The sequence below is a fragment of the Schistocerca cancellata genome, chromosome 3 (assembly GCF_023864275.1).
Source record: "Schistocerca cancellata isolate TAMUIC-IGC-003103 chromosome 3, iqSchCanc2.1, whole genome shotgun sequence".
NCBI classification, from domain to species: Eukaryota; Metazoa; Arthropoda; class Insecta; order Orthoptera; family Acrididae; genus Schistocerca; species Schistocerca cancellata.
The window spans coordinates 719,214,377-719,237,512 of NC_064628.1; the positions used below are offsets into that span (position 1 = coordinate 719,214,377).

The 23,136-nt window shown below is 41.0% G+C and overlaps 1 protein-coding gene across 1 annotated transcript in view; it reads right to left on the reverse strand.

Annotated features, from left to right (window-relative positions):
* Positions 1-23,136, reverse strand: part of LOC126175733 (putative aldehyde dehydrogenase DhaS) — a 197,973-nt gene that overhangs the window by 104,364 nt on the left and 70,473 nt on the right. The window contains exon 3 of the mRNA XM_049922681.1: positions 19,896-20,065. Coding sequence (XP_049778638.1) covers positions 19,896-20,065 — 170 coding nt within the window. The remainder of the gene's footprint in view (positions 1-19,895; positions 20,066-23,136) is intronic.

A 23,136-nucleotide genomic window follows, 5' to 3' on the forward strand; every position in this document is an offset into this window, starting at 1 on the left:
CTGATTTGCTATGAATCACATACCAATGAACATTATTGATGTATTGTTCAAATAGAGGGTCTGTAGGTTACTTTCTTTGTTGACGGATTACTTTCAGTGAATGTCATTTTGGAATTTGCCTTTACTGCAAATAGTTTTAAGTGACCGCATCAATTTAAATTGCTCTTCACATGTACTCCTAGATATTTTATGGAAGAACTGCTCTCAGTGGTTGTTCCGAATCTGTGTAATCATACAACAATGGCTCTTTCTGCCAAATGTATATGCAATACATCACATTTGTTTATGTTGAGGATCAACTGACACTCAATGCACGAAGTGTAGATCCTCGGCTGGTCTTCCAGTATTTTGCTACAATTTACTAGCATTGTGGCTCCTCTGCACAAAACATCATCATCTGCAAAAAGCCTCATGGAACTTCCAATGTTTTCTGCTTTGTCATTTCTATGTACCGTGAAAACTAATGGACCTATGGCACACCCTTGGGGTATGCCCAAAGTTAGTTTTACATCTGAAGACTTCTCTCCTTGGAGAATAACATGGTGTGTTCTGTTTGCTAAAAACTCTTCAAACACATAGTTGGTCTGATATTCCATATGCTCATTAGGTGGCAGTACAGAACTATATTGAATACCTTACAGAAGTTAAGGAACATGGCATCTACCTGGGCACTGGTATTTACTGTCTTCTGGATTTCATGGACTAATGGAGTGAGAAAATTTTTACACAGTCTTTGTTTTTGAAATCCCATTTTGAGACCTGCAGAGAGGATTTATGGTGTCCAGAAATGACATAATATGTGAGCATGAAATGTTTTCCAAATGCTCCAACAGATTGACATACGAGATATAGGCCTACAGTTCTGTGTATCTTTTTGACAACCCTTCTTGAAAACAAGAATGGCCTGTTCTTTTTTTCCAATCATCCAAAACACTTCACTCTTCCAAATACCTATGGTACAATGCTGCTACAAGACTCAATGCACAATCATACGGGTATCACATCAGGTGCAGTGGCATTCTCTCTTTTAGGTGATTTAAGTTGCTTTTTTACCCCATGGTTCCTTGTTTTTATATCTGCCATTTTGTCATATGTGTGATGGTTTAAAGGAGTTTCTACCATGCAGGCTTCTTCTGTAACATGGTTTTAGATAAAGATGTTCAGTATTTTGGCTTTTTCTGTGATATCTTCTGTTTCAGTGCCATTACGGTCGCAGAGTGTCTGCATAGATAGCTCCAATCCATGTACTGATTTAACATTAGACTAAAACTTCTTAGGATTTTCTATCAATCCAGTAGGTAGAATTTAACTTCTGAATTCACTGAATGCTTCACACATGGCTCTCCTTACACTAATTTTTGCTTCATTTAATTTTTGCTTTTCTGTGAGACTTTGGCTACATTTAAGTTTTCAGTCAAGCTCTCTTTGGTTTTGTAGCAGCTTTCTAAAATGGCTGTCAGACCACAGCAGGTCTTTTCCATCTCTCACAATTCTGCTTAGCACATACATGTCTAAGGCATAGTGTACAATGTCCTTGAAATTTCCATTAATATGAACATTGTATGTGATGGAGATGAAATTTTCATGCTGACAGTGCAATCAGAAATCCGTTTCTTGTCACTCTTGCTAAGGATAAAAATCTTCCCTCCTTTATTTGTATTCCGGTTTACAGTCATACTCAGTAATTCTGTAATGGCCTTATGATTAATGGTTCCCTATTCTATGCTAACTGAGTTGAAAAGTTTGGGTCTGTTTGTCATCTGCAGATCTAAGATTGTACAAAAAGGAAAGTTGCCACTCACCATATAGTGGAGATGTTAAGTCACAGATAGGGACAACAAAAAGACTGTCACAAATAATGCTTTTGGCCAGTAAGGCCTTTGTCAACAATAGACGACAAACAAATGCACACACACACACACACACACACACACACACACAGACACACACACACACAAGCGCGCGCGACTGCTGTCTCAGGCAGCTGAAACCAAACTGCGAGCAGCAGCACCAGTGCATGACAGGAGTGGTGATTGGGTGGGGGTAAGGAGGAGGTTGGAGGGGGAGGGGGAGGGGAAGGGATAGTATGGTAGGGGTGGCAGACAGTGAAGTGCTACAGGTTAAATGGTGGGCAGAGGAGAGGTGGGGAGGGGCGGGGGAATAGTGAAAAGGGAGATAAGTAAAAATGCTTGGTGTGATGGAGGAATGACAGGTGTGTAGTGCTTTGAAGTCATTACCTACAAACAAATCTGAGACACAGCTATGGGCACCCACATGGCACCATCCTATGCCAACCTATCCATGGGCCATTAGAGGAATCCTTCCTAAAACCCCAGAATTATAACCCCTCATCTGGTTCAGATTCATTAATGACATCTTTGCAATCTGGGTTGAGAGTGAGGACACCCTATCCACATTCCTCCAGAACCTCAACAACTTCTCCCCCATTTTTTTCACATGGTCCTACTCCACCCAACAAGCCACCTTCCTATATGTTGACTTCCACCTCAAAGATGGCTACGTCAGTACCTCCATCCATATCAAACCTATTAATCACCAGCAATACCTCCACTTCGATAGCTGTCACCCATTACATACCAAGAAGTCCCTTCCGTACATCCTAGCCACCCATGGTCGTCGCATCTACAGTGATCAACAGTTCCTCTTGAAATATACTGAGGGTCTCACTGAAGCCTTCACAGACTGTAATTATCCTCGTAACCTTGTACAAAAATAAATCTCCCGTGCCTTATCTTTCCAGTCTCCCACTAATCCCCAAAGTCCCACCGTCCAGCCACAGAAGAGCATTCCCCTCTTAACTCTGTACCACCCAGGACTGGAGAAACTGAATTACATTCTCTGCCAGGGTTTTGACTACCTCACGCCGTGCCCTGAAATGAAAAATATCCTGCCCACTATCCTTTCCATCCCTCCCACAGTGTTATTCCGTTGTCCACCGAACCTACACAACATACTTGTCCATTTTTCCACAATCCCTGCTTCCAACCCCTTACCTCATGGCTCATACCCCTGTAACAGACCTAGCTGCAAGACCTATCCCATAAATCCTCCTACACCACCTACTCCAGTCCAGTCACAAACATCACCTACCCCATCAAAGGCAGGGCTACCTGTGAAACCAGTCATGTGATCTACAAGCTAAACTGCAACCACTGTGCTGCATTCTATGTGGGCATGACAACCAACAAGCTGTCTGTCCACATGAATGGCCACTGACAAACTGTGGCCAAGAAATAAGTGGACCACCCTGTTGGTGAGCACGCTGCCAAATCTGACATCCTTCATTTCAATGACTGCTTCACAGCCTGTCCCATATGGATTCTTCCCACCACCACCAGTTTTTCTGAACTGTGCAGGTGGGAACTTCCCCTGCAATATATCCTATGTTCCCATAACCCTCTTGGCACCAATCTTCATTAGTCACTGTCCTCACCCATCCAGCCCCTTCCTTGCTCCCATTCCAGCTCTACACAGCCATCATTTCATCATCAGACCCAGTCTTCTTACTTCTTTTCTGCCATTTCCTGCCTCCCTCCCACCTATCCCCTGCTCTCAGTCTAACCTGCAGCACTTCACTGTCTGCCACCCCTACCATACCATCCCTCCCTCTCCCCACCCCAGCCTCCTCCTTACCCCCATGCAGTCGCCACTCCCATCATGCACTGGTGCTGCTGCTTGCAGTGCAGTTTCAGTTGCCTGAGACTGCAGGTAGTTTCAGTTGCCTGAGACTGCAGTCATGTGTGTGAGTTGCATTTGCGTTATTTTGTGTGTGTGTGTGTGTGTGTGTGTGTCATCTATTGTTGATGAAGACATTACTGGCTGAAAGCTTTATTTGTGACAGTCTTTCTGTTGTGCCTATCTGTGACTCAGCATCTCCACTATATGGTGAGTGGCAACTTTCCTTTTCATAATAATGTTACATTTCATCCTGGATTTCCCATTGTTTGATCTAAGATATTACCTTTGTGAGCCAGTTCTCTGGTTAACTGCCCAAGGCAATTTTTGGATAACATATTTAAAACAATTTCACATGATACCCTGTCCCTACTACCTGCTCTCATCACTTGAATCTCTCAGTCTATAGCTGGTAAGTTGAAATCCCCACCAAATACTACAACATGACTGGGAATTTTGCATGAAATATTCTCCAAGTTTCCCATCAAATGTTCTGCCGCTACTCCTCCATCTATAACAGCATCCAATGACAATGTTTGACCCACATTCAACACTTTTGTTCACCCAAATTATTTTACATTCAGATTCTGTATCAATCTCACTATATGATATCACATTTTTTTATTCTAGAAACCTGCCTTCATCACCATCATTCAACCTTTCTTTGCACTACACATTCCAATCGGGATTTAGAATTTCATTGCTACTGACATCTGGTATCATCTAGCTTTCTGTCCCTTTAACTTAGTGGGCACTGTTTATGTGTATGAGTGAGACTAGTTCTGGAACCTTTCCGTAGATTCTGCTCCAAGTAACTAGTAATATATTAACATCTTCTTTCTCCAACAGCTGTGATAAATACTATCGTGTCTGAAACCAGAATACATCTTACTGGACCTGTGGAGGAATTTCTATACCTTAAAATACCCACATGTGCATGCCACATGTACTCCGCTACCCTAATAGCCACTTCCTGCGTGTAGTGCACCCCTGAAGGGGGTCCTAAAATTCTCCACCCAATAGGAGAGGTCAAGAAATCTGCATCTAAGGTCATTACATAATCATGCAAGCCTTTGATTTAAGCCTTCCACTCTGCTTCAGACCAGAGGATCACAATGAGTTCTAGGAATCATGCTGCAAAATGATAGCTCTGTGTCCACACTGTGGGCAAGGCCTGTTGCCTTCTTCAAATTATCCAGCTCCCTGTAGGAACTGAGGTTGGCCTCTGAACCCAGGCAGCAGGCGTTATTCATACTGACATGAGCCACAGATTTCATGCGTGTGTACTCAGTGTGCTCAGTCACTACTGGTACTGCCTCTTCCACATTTTGAATAAGATCATCCAGCAAACAAACAGAGTGGTTACTGGACTTCTTCCCTAATTGCCCACTATTTTCCTGGGGGTCTCTGTCACCTGCCTAACATGGTAAGTGATCCCACCCTCTGCACTTGTTGGGCCTCTCAGGAAGATCGACCACAGTCCCAACAGGTGAAGTGTCCTGTACTGGCTCAGATGTACTTTCAGTTATAGGCAGTACCTAAAACCTTTTTTTAAGATATAGGGGACAGTTGTATGACCAGTACCCACTTTCACCTTCTGTCCAGAGGTTCGCAACCCTGCCACTTTTTGCCAATCACCGTAAGGTAATTGTCGACCAGCTGGGATATACTAATCGAAAGACATTGTGGTGTCAAAGATCCTAGGCAATGTGATAGGCTCCAGAGCTGCCAAACCATTTGCCTCAAGTGCCCCAACACCACCATAACCCAAGTCAGCAGCCTGCATCCTGTTGACTGTGTGCAACATAGCTTCCAGCTGTATGTCATGAGGCAGCTTAACTCATGGTGTGCTAATTACCCAGATTTTGTCCATTCAGTACTTGACAAAGAGAGAACATTACACATAAATTCGAACATTTTCAAAACTTTTTTATTGCTGACACCCCACAAAATAATAAAGGAAAAATGTTTATTGCTTACTACATTTTCACTGTTCATACTGTAGAATGTCAGCATTGGGCACGATGTTGCAATTTATTATTTCTCTACTACTTACTCCATTCACAAAATATTTTTTGCAGGCAGAATCCACATATACCACTGAACATACCTGCAAAATTGTATCACTGTACAACACAGAGTTCAGAAGATATCATGTTATAAACATTGAGATGTGTGAAAAAGTACATTTTCTTAAAACTGAGTGCAAACTTTGCAGAAATGTGAGTTCTCAACATGGGCTGTATAAATATTTAATTTTTTTTCAAAAAACTGTGTTGTACAGTTGTTCTCTTATGACTATCACATGTGGCCCATGATAAAGTACGGCAAAATGTTACTTTTTAAATGGGCCTATGAGAAGTGAAAAACTTTGTTTGTGAGAGACTAATAAAACTGCTATAATTAAGGTTTTGCTTCTTCAACTGTAAAGGATTTACATGCTTAACATCAAATGTTTAACACATTACGTAATTTATAAAGTAATTACACATTTGACATTTTTCATACATGGATGTTCATTGTTTAAAGAAACACATTTTGGAAAGTTACTGGTGGAGGATAATAGGGTAAAGTAAAATAGAAAGGACCAACTGATGAAGGAACTTAAGGTGGAACTGCTGAACAAAACATACCACAGGCCATGAGGTCGCGAAAGATGAAGTACAAGCCCAGATTGAGGAAGGATAGCGAAGGAAATCAGCCGCATCTTTTCACGGGAATCATCCAAACATCCATGTTAAGCAATTTAGGGAAACTACAGAAAACCTAAACATAGATCACCAACCTCCTTAATATAGATCCAAGCCTTACTACTGTGACCACCCAGTCAGTAACAAAAGGTTAAGTTGATATTGTTCTGTCGTAAGAATGCTTGTGGACTACTGTAACACTGAACCGGCACTATGTGTATAACCTGCTACGAATAGTGTGCTATTCTAGCCAAATGCAAGTTTTGAAAAACAGTTATTTAAAATTTGGATAAAGAATAATGATCAATGAGGAAAGTGAAAGGCATTAGCAATAGGAAGTAATCTAAGAGTATTTTTACAAAATTGAAAGTTGTGACTGTTCAAGGATTATTATTTTAGCACATCTACCAGCAGACATGCAGATGGACGCAGATGAGCTGATGTGGGCCTCACAGTAGAGTAGTGAGAAAGTTCTCACAGATCGTGTGTGTAGGGTGTGGTATTGCCTGACCTGCTGACCCATTTGTTTACTAGTCAGAGGTGGTAGACTGCTTCAGTTCAGTTCTTATTCTGAGTCCAACTAGCTCAGACCTGGCTTCTGCATTTCAGCATCCTCCCAGTTCCATGTGCTTATTTGTTTCTGGAGTTCATGTTGGTCATGTTTGTGTCTTTCTCCATGCCTCTCTCTATTCTGTGTTTGGACTCTCTGCTCCCCCACAGACTGACCACATGCCAAGTTTGTGTTCCCCTTTTGGGCTAGCTCAATCGTTTCTAGATCACGCATTGACCCTTGGATAAAATAGTGGCCTTTGCACTAGTTGGACAGTTTTGTAGAATTGTCACATCAGTGCAGATACAAAAGTGGCGACATGAGTGTTCTTATGCATGTAATGCTTTCTCATATTGCTGATATATGACCAACATGGGCTCACCATTTATTCAATGCTGGCTGGAATAGTGCACCTGCAGGAGCAATAACAACAGCTGCAGCCGGAGTACCATAAAATGTAGCAGGAGCAGCTGCAGGTGCTGCTCAAACAGAATGCAAAAATGATCCACTCTCACGCCATACTGGTGGTAGGGCAGGCATCTGCAGAGAAGTCTCCCCCCCCCCCCCCCCCCAGCACCCCCAATGCCATTTGCCAGTTTCAGTGAGTCTACAGAAAGTTGGGAGAATTACCTGCACCAGTTCTTACTACACTGCCAGATAAAGCGTATTGTTGATCCAGCTGATGAGTTGCATGAAGTAAGGCACAACTGAAGCCCTCTACCAGCCCAGAGAAGTTTACCACTGAGGAACTCTGTCATTCACTCATGCATTATTTTGGACATCAAACCAATGTGTCGGTGGCTCAGTTGCAGTTTAACCAAGATCATAAATGACACAGGCAGTCGTACGTGGTCTGGATCACCAACCTGCAAGATCTCTCAGGCAAGTGCCAGTATGAGTGTCCCCAATGTGCTACCTCGTATGCGGAGTTGCCAACTAAAGATGTGGTTGTCTGATTAGCACCTGACCCCTAGGTCCAAACTAGGGCAGGGTCCTGTCTGAGCTTCTTTAGCCAAAGTTCCTCAGATTGCAAGATCACATGAATTTACAACAGCAGCAAGGAACGTCCTTTACAACAGTTGGCAGGTGGCAAAGTTGGATAGGTATAGTAAACAGCACCTGGTACCCCGTGGCTTGGCCAAGTAGTCTTGCCTTTCACTGAGCTACCAGTGATGCTCCTGTTGATGATTCGAGTGTGGTGATTTCACAGTACTGTCCATCTCCTTCCACAGTGAGCTTGGCGGGTACAAGTAAATCAAAGAGTTGTGATCCCACTCATGACACTTTTTCGGCTTTCAGAATGAATCTCCTTCTGTATCTGTTTCCACTAAATGGGCAAGCCAGGAGTCCTGCTCCAATTGTCATTTGGAGCATCTCAAAAAGGACTGGCCACACATAGACACCATGTGTTGGGTGTACCAAAAGGTAGGCCTTTTAGCATCAGTTCATGACATTCAGCAAGCTACAGGACAGTCACTGGAGGCCCCAGCACTTTTCCTGAACTCAGAGGTTGCCTCCGATGCCCCACAAGCTAACGTTGGTTGTGGGTGGATGACTGCTTGAGGCTTGAGTTTCAGATCAATGTAGGGGTGACAGTAAGCCTAATTAATGTATATTTGTACACACTCTTAGGCAGTCCTATAGCAAGTTGTATCTTACAGTAAACAGCATACTCCATTATGGATGCAGCTCTCTGTCTCCACACATTATATGAATGTGGAACAGCAACTTACACTGTTGTTGTTGCATTCACAGTTGCTACAAAATATTTGTAGGCTTTGGATTCCAGATCGTGGACAAAGTCCATTTAGTATCTTAATCAATCATCTTTCAGGATTTCAACTCTATACAAGGTCATACGAGCAGCTGTTTGGAAATATCTCAGGCTGGAAAGATAATTTCAAGATCCAGATCTCTCTCCAGATGTCAGCACTACCTAAATTTTGTACCCCACCCCTTTCCTTTCATCATGAGCAATTAGATCAAGGATCAGTTGCAATGTTAGCAGGAACTTGGCATTGTTTTCCCTATTCTGTTAGGCCAGCGAGCCACTCTTTTGGTGGTGATTTAGAAGCCAGAAGGCACCATATGCCTTTGCTGGAATTTTAAACAGATGGTCAACATGCAGTGGTGTTGACTTGAACCCAATTACTGCCAGGAGGAGTTGTTCGTGGAGTTGTCAGGGTGCCAGTTCTTTTGACTCATCAACTTGCATCACATATAGCTGCATTTTTCATTGAATTTGGCTTCTCAGCATTTCTTAGTGCTTTACCAGTCTAATCATGTGACTTCTGGAATTTCATCTGCACTGAGAATTTGTCACCAATTTCAAGCAGTTGATTCAGGACATTTCCTATTGTGTCAACTACCTCAGTGACATCTGGGTCACGGGCTCCATGTGAGAGGAGCATTTATGAAAGCTGCAGGCAGTTTTCCAACACTTAATGGAGAGTGATCTCCATTGCAAATTGGTAAAATGTAATTTCTTTCCTCCAAAGTGCACTTTTCAGGGCCTACAGATGAACATGTCAAAACCATCAACAACCTGCTGCCATCCAACAATCTGAAAGAGCTCCAATCCTTCTTGGGTGGGATTTGTTATTATGCTACGTTTATTCCCCACGATGCAAAAATCTGCCATCCTCTTAATTGGTTTCATTAAAACAGGTGTCAAATTTGCATTATCTGCAGACTGTCAACAGCCTTCTCAGCCTCTCAAGCAGCCCTTGTGCTCTACTTCATGTTTGGCTTCATTTATGCAGGGTAAGCCAACAATTCTGGCCACTGGCGCATCTCATTTGGCTTTGGCATGATCCTGTGACATCGGAAGCCAGATGGCACTGAGCAGCCTATCGCTTATGCATCGAAGACACTTTCAGGAGAGGATAATAACTATTCACAGGTAGAAAAGGAAGTGCTGGTGATCATTTTTGGCATAAAAATGTTTCATGTGTTTTTGTATTGAGTACAGTTCCTACTCATCACTGACCACAAGCCAGTAATTTATCATGTGGTCCGTATTCTGAGACACACTTTCTCAGTAATTATTATTATGATATTCTTTACTGGTCCACTGTCCAGCACACTTATGCTGATGCACTTTTGGGGTTGCTGGAAAAACCTGATCCATAGCTCCATTGACAGGAGGCTCTCTTGTTGCACTGGACAATACCTTGCAACAAAAAATTGCTAGATTTTCTTGTGATGGTGCAAGGGATCATGCCCTGCCACACCTGCTGACCTGCTTTTCCAGAAAATTGTCTCAGCAGTCCAGACAGGATTGCCTGAGCATGCTCCTTTGAGAGCAGATTTTTCCTGCTCCACATTTGACTCATTGTTGTCCATGAGGTTCTTTTGCTTGCCACAGAGGAGTAAACTTTTTGACTCATTGACCTTCCACCTCTGTGTCCTTGCATACTCCAGCTGCTGCATATGTCACACTGGGATATGTCTCATATGAAGGCTTTTGTAGAGCAGCATGTCTACTGGCCAGTGTTCAGTCGTGACAATGAATGCCTTTATGGGCTTGCACAGCCTGTGTGAAGAACCAAACTGTACTATCACACCAGTTTTTTGCTTGGCCAGTTTCAGAACACCTTTGGGATGGACAGGATGCATGTTGATTCTGTGGGCCCCTTTCTGGGATGCATCTGGTTATTGGTTGAGGATGCGATGTCCAATTTTACAAATATAGCCCAACTATCCTCCACGACACCAACACCATCTGTCCATGCGTTGTCAGTTATTTTGTTATTGAGGTTTTCCTTGGACCTTTGTGTTGAATAACGGTTGGAAATTTGTGTTGCAGTCACACCTGGTGGTCTAGTGGTAAAGCGCAGGATCAAATCTTGGTCAGACCTTCAATTTTCCGGTTCACATTTTAAGCTAGCCTTCACCTCTCAGTGATGTGAGGAGTCACCAGAAATGACATGTGTTTTGGATTCCACATTAAACTGTAGGCCTCATTTGCCTAGTTGGATAAGTGGGATAGGTAAGGGAGACACAAGTTGCCAAAGTAGCATCCAACTGAAAGACTCGCACCAGGTCAGTGAGCCACACAAAATTACTATTATTATTTGTGTCATAGTGGTTCATGGTGTGGGTTCCTGTAGTCATGTCCTAGTTCATGAACCACGGGCAACGTATGAGTGGCCAAGTAAGTGGTCCCGACAGTCGGGATACCAGTTACTTTGGAATAAGGCTGGGCATCTCGGACATATTCTGAGTCGTGGTCACCTTTGTGCTCATACGGCAAAGACTACCAAATCCACCGGTTAGTCCCTCAGCCGTTAGGGGTAAAGCCCAATGGGACTCGGAGCAAGTAAGGCTAGCAACCTGCTTCCCTGGTACTTTAAATATGATGCTGGCAACAATCAGAGCAAAATGCCTCGGACCTTTGGAGGTGACGGAGTCCCACCTCTAACTGACAAACCAGGGACTCCTAAGATACGACTTGGCAAACAAATGGTAATGAGATGGGGAGCTATTAGTATCAATGGGGGCTACTCTGGGAAGAAGGTAGAGCTGGCAGAGGCTGCAAGTAAGATGGGGCTGGACGTTTTGGCTGTTAGTGACATTCGGGTAAGGGGTGAGAAAGAAGAGGAAATGGAAGAATACAAGGTCTACCTGTCAGGAGTCAAAGCGGGAATAGCACAATGGGGTGTAGGGCTTTACATCAGGAAAGAAATGGAACCCAGCGTAGTTGCAATAAGGTATGCAAACGAACGACTGATGTGGATAGATTTGACAGTGTCTAGCAAGAAAATTAGGATTGTGTCAGTATATTCGCATTGTGAAGGGACAGATCAAGATAAGATGGATAGTTTTTATGAGGCACTCAGTGATGTAGTTGTTAGAGTAAAGGACAAGGACAGTGTTCTGCTCATGGGTGATTTTAACGCCAGGATTGGAAATCGAACAGAAGGGTATGAAAAGGTTATGGGTAAATTTGGAGAGGATATGGAGGCCAACAGGAACGGGAAACAACTCTTGGATTTCTGTGCCAGTATGGGCTTAGTAATCACAAACTCCTTTTTTAAACATAAGAACATTCACCGGTATACTTGGGAAGGCAAGGGAACCAGATCTGTCATAAACTTCAGGATAAGGAAATCAGGCACAAGTACATAACAGCGATCTCAGAAAGGTACCAGTTAGTTGAATGTAGTCAATTACAGTCATTGGAAAAGGAATGGACAAGGTACAGGGACACAGTACTAGAAGTGGCTAAAGAATGTCTTGGAACAGTAGTGTGTAAAAGTAGGATGAAGCAAACAGCTTGGTGGAATGATACAGTCAAGGCAGCCTGTAAAAGGAAAAAGAAGGCGTATCAAAAATGGCTACATACCAGAACCCAGGTAGACAGAGAAAGTTAAGTTGAAGAAAGAAACAAAGCCAAACAGATAATTGCAGCATCCAAGAAGAAATCGTGGGAAGACTTTGGAAACAGGTTGGAGACTATGGGTCAAGCTGCTGGAAAACCATTCTGGAGTGTAATAAGCAGTCTTCGAAAGGGAGGTAAGAAGGAAATGACAAGTATTTTGGACAGGTCAGGAAAACTGCTGGTGAATCCTGTGGATGCCTTGGGCAGATGGAGGGAATATTTTGAAGAGTTGCTCAATGTAGGTGATATTGCAATCAGTAATGTTTCAGATTTCGGGGTAGAATGGGATAGGAATGATGATGGAAATAGGATCACATCTGAGGAAGTGGAAAAAATGGTCAATAGATTGCAGTGCAATAAAGCGGCTGGGGTGGATGAAATTAAGTCGGAACTAATCAAATACAGTGGAATGTCAGGTCTTAAATGGCTACACAGGATAATTGAAATGGCCTGGGAGTCGGGACAGGTTCCATCAGACTGGACAAAAGCAGTAATCACACCAATCTTTAAACATGGAAACAGAAAAGATTGTAACAACTACAGAGGTATCTCTTTAATCAGCGTTGTGGGCAAAATCTTCTCAGGTATTGTTGAAAGGAAAGTGCAAGTATTAGTTGAGGACCAATTGGATGAAAATCAGTGTGGGTTTAGGCCTCTTAGAGGTTGTCAGGACCAGATCTTTAGCTTACGGCAAATAATGGAGAACTGTTATGAGTGGAACAGGGAATTGTATCTATGCTTTATAGATCTAGAAAAGGCATATGACCAGGTTCCTAGGAGGAAGTTATTGTCTGTTCTACAAGATTATGGAATAGGAGGCAAACTTTTGCAAGCAATTAAAGGACTTTAAATGGATAGTCAGGCAGCAGTTAGAGTTGACGGTAAATTGAGTTCATGGTTCAGAGTAGTTTCAGGGGTAAGACAAGGCTGCAACCTGTCTCCACTGTTGTTCATATTATTTATGGACCATATGTTGAAAATAATAGACTGGCTGGGTGAGATTAAGATATGTGAACACAAAATAAGCAGTCTTGCATATGCGGATGACTTAGTTGTGATGGTAGATTCTATTGAAAGTTTGCAAAGTAATATTTCAGAGCTAGATCAGAAATGTAAGGACTATGGTATGAAGATTAGCATCTCCAAAACGAAAGTAATGTCAGTGGGAAAGAAATATAAACGGATTGAGTGCCAAATAGGAGGAACAAAGTTAGAACAGGTGGACGGTTTCAAGTACTTAGGATGCATATTCTCACAGGATGGCAACATAGTGAAAGAACTGGAAGCGAGGTGTAGCAAAGCTAATGCAGTGAGTGCTCAGCTACGATCTACTCTCTTCTGCAAGAAGGAAGTCAGTACCAAGACTAAGTTATCTGTGCACCGTTCAATCTTTCGACCAACTTTGTTGTATGGGAGCGAAAGCTGGGTGGATTCAGGTTACCTTATCAACAAGGTTGAGGTTACGGATATGAAAGTAGCTAGGATGATTGCAGGTACTAGTAGATGGGCACAATGGCAGGAGGGTGTCCACAATGACGAAATCAAAGAAAAACTGGGAATGAACTCTATAGGTGTAGCAGTCAGGGCGAACAGGCTTAGATGGTGGGGTCATGTTACACGCATGGGAGAAGCAAGGTTACCCAAGAGACTCATGGATTCAGCAGTAGAGGGTAGGAGGAGTCGGGGAAGACCGAGGAGAAGGTACCTGGATTCGGTTAAGAATGATTTTGAAGTAATAGGTTTAACATCAGAAGAGGCACCAATGTTAGCACTGAATAGGGGATCATGGAGGAACTGTATAAGGGGGGCTATGCTCCAGACTGAACGCTGAAAGGCATAATCAGTCTTAAATGATGATGATGATTTGTGTCATAGTAGTTGGGCAATTTATACATTAGAAACAGTATCCAGCATCTTACTAGCACCTCGTTTCACCTGGCTTCTAACTCAGAGATGACGCAGTTTGTGCCAACCTTCAACATTTGAATGCGGAAGGAAGCATCTGTCTTGCCCCATGACATTGAACTGTCTGCCTTTCTCACAACGTACCAGGCAACACCAGTTAATGGGTGTAGTTCTGAAGAATGTTTCCAGGGACATCAGACATGGGGCCTCTTGGGTTTTGCTACATCTTGAGTCCCATGCCCAGGAGTGTTGTGGCCCACTGCGTTTCCCTTGCAGGGCCACCATCTGGGCCTGGTCTTTAGGCTGATAGCACGGGTGACTGCCAGGCATGCTAGTGGCCCACAAAGGTCAGCAGTTGTTTCTGGTGGATGTCGATCAGGAGAAGCCCTCCCACTCGTGGCAGCATGCACACATGTTGCCATTCCCACCATGCTCTCCCTTCACCTGTGGAATAGGACGCCCACGGAGATCTCCTCAACACCCCACATTGCTGAGAGAATTTATGCATTTGAAACAGTATCCAGCACCTTACTAGCACCCTGTTTCACCTAGCTTTTAACTCAGAGATGAAGCAGTTCGAGTGAACCTTCAACACCTAAATTCTAAAGAAAGCATCTGCCTTACCCCATAACATTGAGCTATCTACTTTCCTTACGACATATTGGGTGACACCTACACTTCCATCCTCCTTTGCCAACTTTCCCATGGATGAGTTTTCACACCTGGTGGGTGCAAGAGGACTAGCTGTTATGCCAACCTCAACAGTCTTCCACTATTCTGGTAGAGTCAGCTGAGTTGTCATTGGACCCACTGCCTAGAAATCTTGCACTCACTCTGGTTTTGTGACGGCAGTCACAACACAGACATGGTCATTTCCAGTCCTATGTGGCCTCTTCAAGGGGGAGGGGATTTAGTATCCCCACCAGCAAACATACAGGTGGACACGGATGAGCTGGCATGGGTCTCATGGTAGATTAATGAGGAAATCTCTCACAGACAGTGAGTGCAGAGGGTGGTACTGGCAGACCCACTAAACCAGCTGTTTACTTGCCAGTAATATTAGGCCGAGCTGGTACAGTTCTTATCCAAGTCTGACATTACACCATGCTCTTGCTTCCATGTGCTTATTTGTGTCTCCCATCCGCATTGATCAAGTTTGTGTCTTTCTCCATGCCTGCCTCTATGATGTTTTGGACACTCTGCACACCGACAGACTGACCACACATTGAGTTTGTTTTCCCTGTTTTGGGGCGGTCTACATGAGCAAATCAGCTGGTGCTAAGCTAATATAATATATGTAGCATTGAGGAATACATAAATTATATCCATTCACACCGATCTGCCATTTATTCAAGAATATGTGTGGTGTGTTTACTATGCCTTTCATGTAAAGAATATTTCTGTTGTTGCTAATCTGTTTTTATTGTTTCAGTGGAATCAGATATCCTGCAAGATTCCAAAGTGATTTTTATTGTGTCTGTGTATAATTAAAAACACACTCTTTCCTATGTGACCGGTTGTTTACCTCTTAGGAAGTGACTTGTATGTACCATTGTACAAAATTATTAAAGGATGATTTATTATTATTATTATTATTGTTATTATTGCTGCTGCTGCCGCCGCCGCTATTGTTGTTGGTTCAAGTGCCAACAGAACTGGCAGCAGCTGCAAAACACTGTAAAACAAGAACCGTTGCTCACAATGATGTCAAATTTGAACAGAATACTACCAAAGAAGGGGGGGACAATACTGAAACAAAAAAGCTTTTAATGGAAATTTTGCCACTAGATGACACTGTAAGCACTGTAGTATAAATGGGTTGTGCTACAAATGACAGATAAATCACAATGTGATGGTTACAGAGCAAGTTACACATTCAATCGATTGCACTATGCAATATGCATGATTGCACAAGTCTGGCTTTCAACAGTTTTGGCACTGTTAGTTAGGTAAGCCCATCCTCTGTGGCATGCTCATACCACATTGGATGGGAAAAATCAGTTTTTAATTGTCCTGAGGCCAAAACCCACATAAAAAGTGACAATGAAATTGGTTTTGTAGTTGTCCTGAAGCCAAAAACCACATAAAAAGCAACAATGAAATGGGTTTTAGTTGTCATGAGATTGGCACAAGACGTTCGATATACTGCTCACCATTTTCTGTCACAAGCAGAAATCAAGAAATGGCATATTCCACAACAGATTGAAATGCCTCAGGGGCCATGTTAATAATGTGCTGCACAATGTGTGCATTTTCAAAATACCTCTGCAGGAGCTGCTTCATTGGCTGTGCAATGTGCAGAGGAGTGTCATCTTGCAAAAAAATGATCCTATCTACACATCCTAGGCATTGAAGGGTTAGAATGAGATTGGTGTGCAAAATATTCTCAGATTGTTTACCAGTGACAGTACATGTAACAAGACCCATAGAGCCCATCTCCCCCAAAAAAATATAGACCTGTGATAAACAATGCCTTCAACCAACATCTCACAGTTACCTTTGCAGAATTAAGCAGTACTTGTTGATGTGAAAATGGATTTTCTGTTGCCCATATTCTGCAATTCTGTATATTGTTATGTCCTTGGAGATGGAAATGGGTTTTGTCTGTCCACTGAATTTTGCATGGTCATTCATTGTCCACTTCCAAGTGAGCAAGTAGGTCTACAGCAAACATTAGTCTTACCAGCAGGTCAGCATGTGCTGGATCAGTTGTTTTTCTCTCTCTGCCACATTGCACTACAAAAGAACCTGTCTTTTTGAATTTCTGGCCGTTCACAGTACCAGCACAGCAATGCTAATTTGGTTGATGTTACCAGGCCAGTTCAGTCAGTCATCCAGACTATTGCCCCTTAAACTACAGAAAAGACTGTTGCCCCTTAAACTACAGAAAAGACTGCTGCCCCTCTTTAGGAAAGAGCTCACGGGTAAAACACGGCAATTCAAGGCTTATTCTGCACACTTTTTGTACAAAAATATCATCCAAATTTCTGATTTTTTCAGTGGATTATCAAAAAACTTTCTTACATAAAGTCCGTGCGTGTGCGTGTGCGTGTGCGTGTGTGTGTGTGTGTGTGTGTGTGTGTGTGTGTGTGTGAGAGAGAGAGAGAGAGAGAGAGAGAGAGAGAGAGAGAGTTTGTTACAACTTCATGCTGTAGTTTTAGATGAAACTTGGAATGGAGATAGCTTTTATCCTAAATTAACACATAGTCAACATTATATAAAGCGCAGGCTCAGGCTCAAAGCTCCTCTTGATGTTTTTCCATGTTTCTGATTTAAAATTTGAATATTTCTGAAATTTGCTTTCTGCAAAATACTATTTCTTTTTATTCACCCAGTCATGTTTCGACACATATTTATCTGTAAAGTATGGTACAAAGTTTGCAATTTTTTGTCTATTGTAGACCTAAAAATTATAATATATATTTTCTTTGCTTTGTTTCAATTGCTCAACTGAAAACTAACATTGCTAGTGCAAAAAAATTCTAACAGATTGAGATATTGTTCCCTTTTGGTAATTTTGACAGCTTGATTACTTTGCAGATGACATGTTGTCAAAATGACAAAACAGGACACAGAAACCATACAGTAAAAACTAGCAATGTAATTTTCAGGTAGGCAATCGAAACACACCAAACAAAACACACGTTATAACTTTTAGGCCTACAATAAACAAATAATTGTAATCTTTGTATTATACTTTACAAAAATGTATTTGACCCCACAGAAGGAGACACATAGGTACTGAAAAAGTCTGAGTGAATAAAAAGGAATTGTTGTGAAATTGAAAATTTTCCCAGTGAATTAAATGTTTGAAGAGATTTTGGGACTGCAGCCAGTCATCATGAACTTCATTCCATAATATTTCAACTGGACACCTGCCAGTCATCTTCAGGTGAGCCATCAAAGACTGACGAAGATGTTCTCCACTCTACCTAATATAGCGCACTGATAATATTTCCGCACCTGCATCAGAGTCACAGCAACAGAAGGACTACGTTACCCAGCAGCAGCGCCCTTGCTGATGGAACTGTCTTCGGTGAGCGGCAACACTAAAGACAGCCGATCCTTGCAGTTCTATCAGCGAGGGCACTGCTGCCGGGCAGTGTGGTCCTTCTATCACCATGACTCTGAAACATGCATGGCAATACTATCAGTGCACTACATTAGGTGGAGAGGAGAACATCTTTGCCAGTCTTCAATGGCTCACCTGAAGATGACTAGCAGTGTCCAGTTGAAATATCATGGAATGAAGTTTATGACAACCAGCTGCAATCCTGAAATCTCTTCAAACAAAAAGAAATTGTGTTTTGCATAAGGCAGATTTGAAAATAATCCAAATTATATATACTTACTTATCAGAGGCTTGGGGATAGGGAAAAGGGTGGAAAAGAAGTGTAGCCCTTTATGCATCAAGAACTGTAATTCACTCATCCAGTATGGGAGAATGAGAGCACTTAGTGACTTGGAACAAACTTTACACATAATATCAAATCTTTCAGAAAATGTTTGCCACTAATAACCCCCACAAAATGAAGAAAAGAAAAAAGTTTATCACTTACTGCATTTTCACTATACATGCAGTAAAAGTGCCACATGAAGCATGACATTTAATTTATTACTTCTTTATTACTAACTGTACTCACAACTCATTTTGCAGTGAGTATTCACATATTCCACTGAATCTACCGGCAAATTATATCACTGTACAGGAGATATGATATCAAATACTGAGTTGCATGAACAACTGCATCATACATGACTTTTTAATTTATTATTTCTCTGCTACTAACTCTATTCACAACACATTTCCCAGAAAGTAGGTATGTATGTGACTGGATGTACCTGCATAATTATATCATTGTGTGGCACACAGGTCAGGAGATACAAAGTCATGGACACTGAGCTGAGAGAAAAATAAAACTGCAGGGCAAAATTTGCTAGAAATACAGGTGAGATATGTGTACAAATATATGTCAAACATGTTAACGAGGAAAAAGAGATACCTAACTCGATTTTATACATGAAAAATGTGATATGATTCTCAGCAAAATACTTGTTAATATTATTTGAGGAATTAGACCAGATTTGCAATTTTGTATTACTGAAAAAGGTGTATTATTACAATACATAAACTTTAATTTGTTACCATTTAACTTAAGAGTGAAAGTTTTTTATAACAAAAAATTAGGTTTCCTCTGCCTTTGCTATTTTCATTCTACCTCATCTCTGTTGTTTTAACATGTGTTGGGCATGTTATTCACATTGCACTTGTACGACATGTTTGATTTACTTTTTATTCCAGAGTAATATACAATAAAAAACTGGCAAACAATTTCTTAAACATGTTTAAAGCCTACCAATGAACTTCTTGGCAACACTTCTCCACCAACCCACCTGTGGTGGAGAAGTGTTCCCTAGAAGTATATTTGTAGGTTTTAAAAATATTTGATGAATTATTTGCAATGACATTTCAAAACAAAATACAAAATCTAATTTTATTTTATCAGAAAAATTGCCTTTGACTTTCAAGGTGATTATAATAAAAGGATTGTATAAGAATGTGGTGTAATGACTGAAAAACTGTTATTAATAAACATCAGATTCTGAAAATTAGGATACAAAGATATAGATAAAGTCCAGTCTTTGATGCAGTGGTGAATGTACTACATACCAATTGCTTTTTCTTGAGTTTCCATTAGTTGTGCCCAGCCTGCATAATACATGAACACATTGGCAGCTAAAGGAACATCCCAATCTCTTGTTACTCTAATTTTTATACCCATACTAACAGCAGCTAATTCTGAAATCAGCTGGGAGTTCTGTTGCAACTGCTTACTAATTCTGTAAGTTACAAATTAAAATCAATGATCAGTTAAAATTTATCTAATGTTATATTATTTCATTAGATAGAATATTTACATAGTAGATGCAGATTTCACTAAGAAATGTGGGGGACTGATGACCTTAGCTGTTTAGTCCCCCTTAAACATCCCAACAACCACCACCACCACTAAGAAATGACTTTAGTGTTGCATTTTAAAAGACAAACAGGTATTTAGAAAAATGATTGTAATAGTGTTGTTGTTGTTCTTGTTCTTGTTGTCATCAGTGGTGGTGGTGGTGGTGGTGGTGGTGGTGATGTGTGTTTGGTCCCTTTACACTGCACTATTCTAAAATATTGAAATATTGTAAGACAAGTGCGGTTAAATTGATGACAAAAATGTGTAGTCATTTATTTCAGACAAACTTAAGACAAAATAAAGAGAAGATCAACAGGGAGTTGACTAAGCTGTCACAGAAGGTAAGCAATTTTGGCTGATCATTACACTAAACTTGGACGAGCCAACTGCTCTATAACCCACAAAAATCTGTAGTCTACAAGCTTATACCAGATCAGAAAATACAACAAACATTTGAATCATGTACCATATTCATTTATCATCAGCTAAAATAGAGGCCAGGTTACCATTCAAAATAGTGACATGGCAATGTCACAGTCACCACAAAAAGGTGGACCTCCTCCTAGAATAAAAACTTATCAGCCACATGCAATATATCATTAGGAGATGGATAAAAGCCACACCTCTGTGACCTTACTGCATTGACCTCATCATTGACAGAACAAAGAAGAAGACTACCACGGCTGGACAGGTCCCTTTTTTTCCAGTGACTGCAGTTTATTGTACATAACTTTCAACGCACTTTCCTCATGGCAATACACAAGCTTCTGACTTGTTAGTGCAGTAACAGCTCATAGCATAACAGCACATTTCACCACAGAGTGTCCCTGGCAAGCTTCCTTAGCCTGCACCATCTTGCTCATTTTCCTACATTTAAATATTCTCTTGTACCTAGGGTACCTAGCAGAAAGCCAATATTTTCCTTGATTTTGTAGTGGGAGAAGAACATTGAATCATTAGGGTTTCTTTCTTTGCTGGACACATCTGTTGAATAACTTGTAAGGCACAATGTTCCACTGGCACCCCAATGATGGTATGTAAAGCAAAGCCTGAAGATATCATACAAACCCCAATGATGGTATGTAAAGCAAAGCCTGAAGATATCATACAAGATGACTGCTCATTCACCTTCCTGAGGTACTCACTGTTTATGATTATCTAAAGAACAAATGTAGTTTATTATATGCTATGGATGCAGTAAACATTTTTCCTTAGAAACACGGAAATACAAAGTGAATTTTTTTGCATTCACAAAAGATAATCAAGAAACTCACATTTTATACAGGGTGTCCCAGGAGGAATGGTCACTACAGAGAGATGTTCGTTGACCATGTGGACCACAATATACTTCCAGCATGACAGAGGTTCTCTACATTTTACCAGACATGAGAGGAAATACCTCAGCCACACTTACCCCAATTGCAGGATTGGTCGTGATAGTACAGTTAAATTGTTACCAAAATTGCTTGACCTTATATGATTAGATTTTTGTTTATGGGGTTGGAAGAAGTTTGAAGTGTACAAACAAAATATTAATACGTGAGATGAACTGCTTCATTGCATCATGGATGCTGTTGCCCTCACTGGACAATGTGCAGCAGCAATCAGATGTGCAACGAAACATGTTCTCTGAAGAGTGCCCAAATGTACTTAAGTTGACAGTGGGCTGATGGGACATTTATTGTGAACTGTACAACAGTTGTAATGTGACATGTTTGATAATATTAGTGGTGAATGTGTTACAAACAAGCATTTTTCAGTTGATACTTTGCATAATAAAGAAAATAAATAACAATGTACATTAAACATGCTCTATCTCAGAAACCTTCAGAGTGCAACATATGACCATATGAAGTTTTTTGTTTCAAATGATCATTCTTATCATGTTTCTGAATATTGACCATTCCTCTAGGAACACCCTGTATGTGTAGTTAATAGTGAATGGTTTGGTTGAGAAACTCACAATGAGACGTAAGTCCACGTACCATACAGAGAGGTTTGAATTTTTAGAGCTCACTTGAACATTTCCTTGAGATTTAATGCAATAATGGCTTGAGGATAAAACAGTGCATAAGGAATCACAGAATAGATACACAGGCTAAAGTAGTTACACAGCAGTTAATGTAGCATTGCCTATAATGAATTTGTGCAGATCAATTCAAATTGTTTTATTTTTCCATACATTCTTATTTACTCTACTCTGCATTTCCATCTGTTTTCATAATATCTGATCTAGATTTGCTGCTGCAATGCTTAGAGCATTGTTTATTTTATTATAAAACACACATCTGATTTTTACATTGCAGGAGACTGACAAGTTTAATGCTTCACTAATAACAAGGAACATTGTATTCCCTGCCTCACATACTGTATCTCATTTTCATTATTAAATAAATGTGTCACACTTACATAATCATTTCTAAAATAAGTATACTTCTTATTTAAACCTTATTAGTTAACTGAACAGATAGACATTTCTGGCATGTCTTTTCCATATAAAAACGATTCCATGTTGCACCATTATTCATTTTATATCATACTCTGTAGTAACCAAATTCAAAACACAGGGAAAGCAGTATCACACCATGAGTTTACCAAGAGATGACCAAGGCAGAATTCAGTAATTATTAGCCAATTTTATGGTCCAGGAGCAATGTTCATAGCAAACAGTAAGTAAAAAATAACTATGTTGTATAATGTCAGTTACTGATGGCTTCACACACAAACACTGCAGGAGTTTTGGCATGCACCATTCTTAATGTGACTAGCGCATAACATACCTTCACTATCGCACCAATTTTGCATGCCCTGCTCAAGGGAATCAGAAAGTCTCTGACTGACACTAGGTAGGACATACAAGGATTGTGAACAGTGTCAGATGTAGAGTAATCAATGTTAAGGACACAGAGATGCTGTATACTTTTGTGATACTGTGTTATCAGAACCTGACAA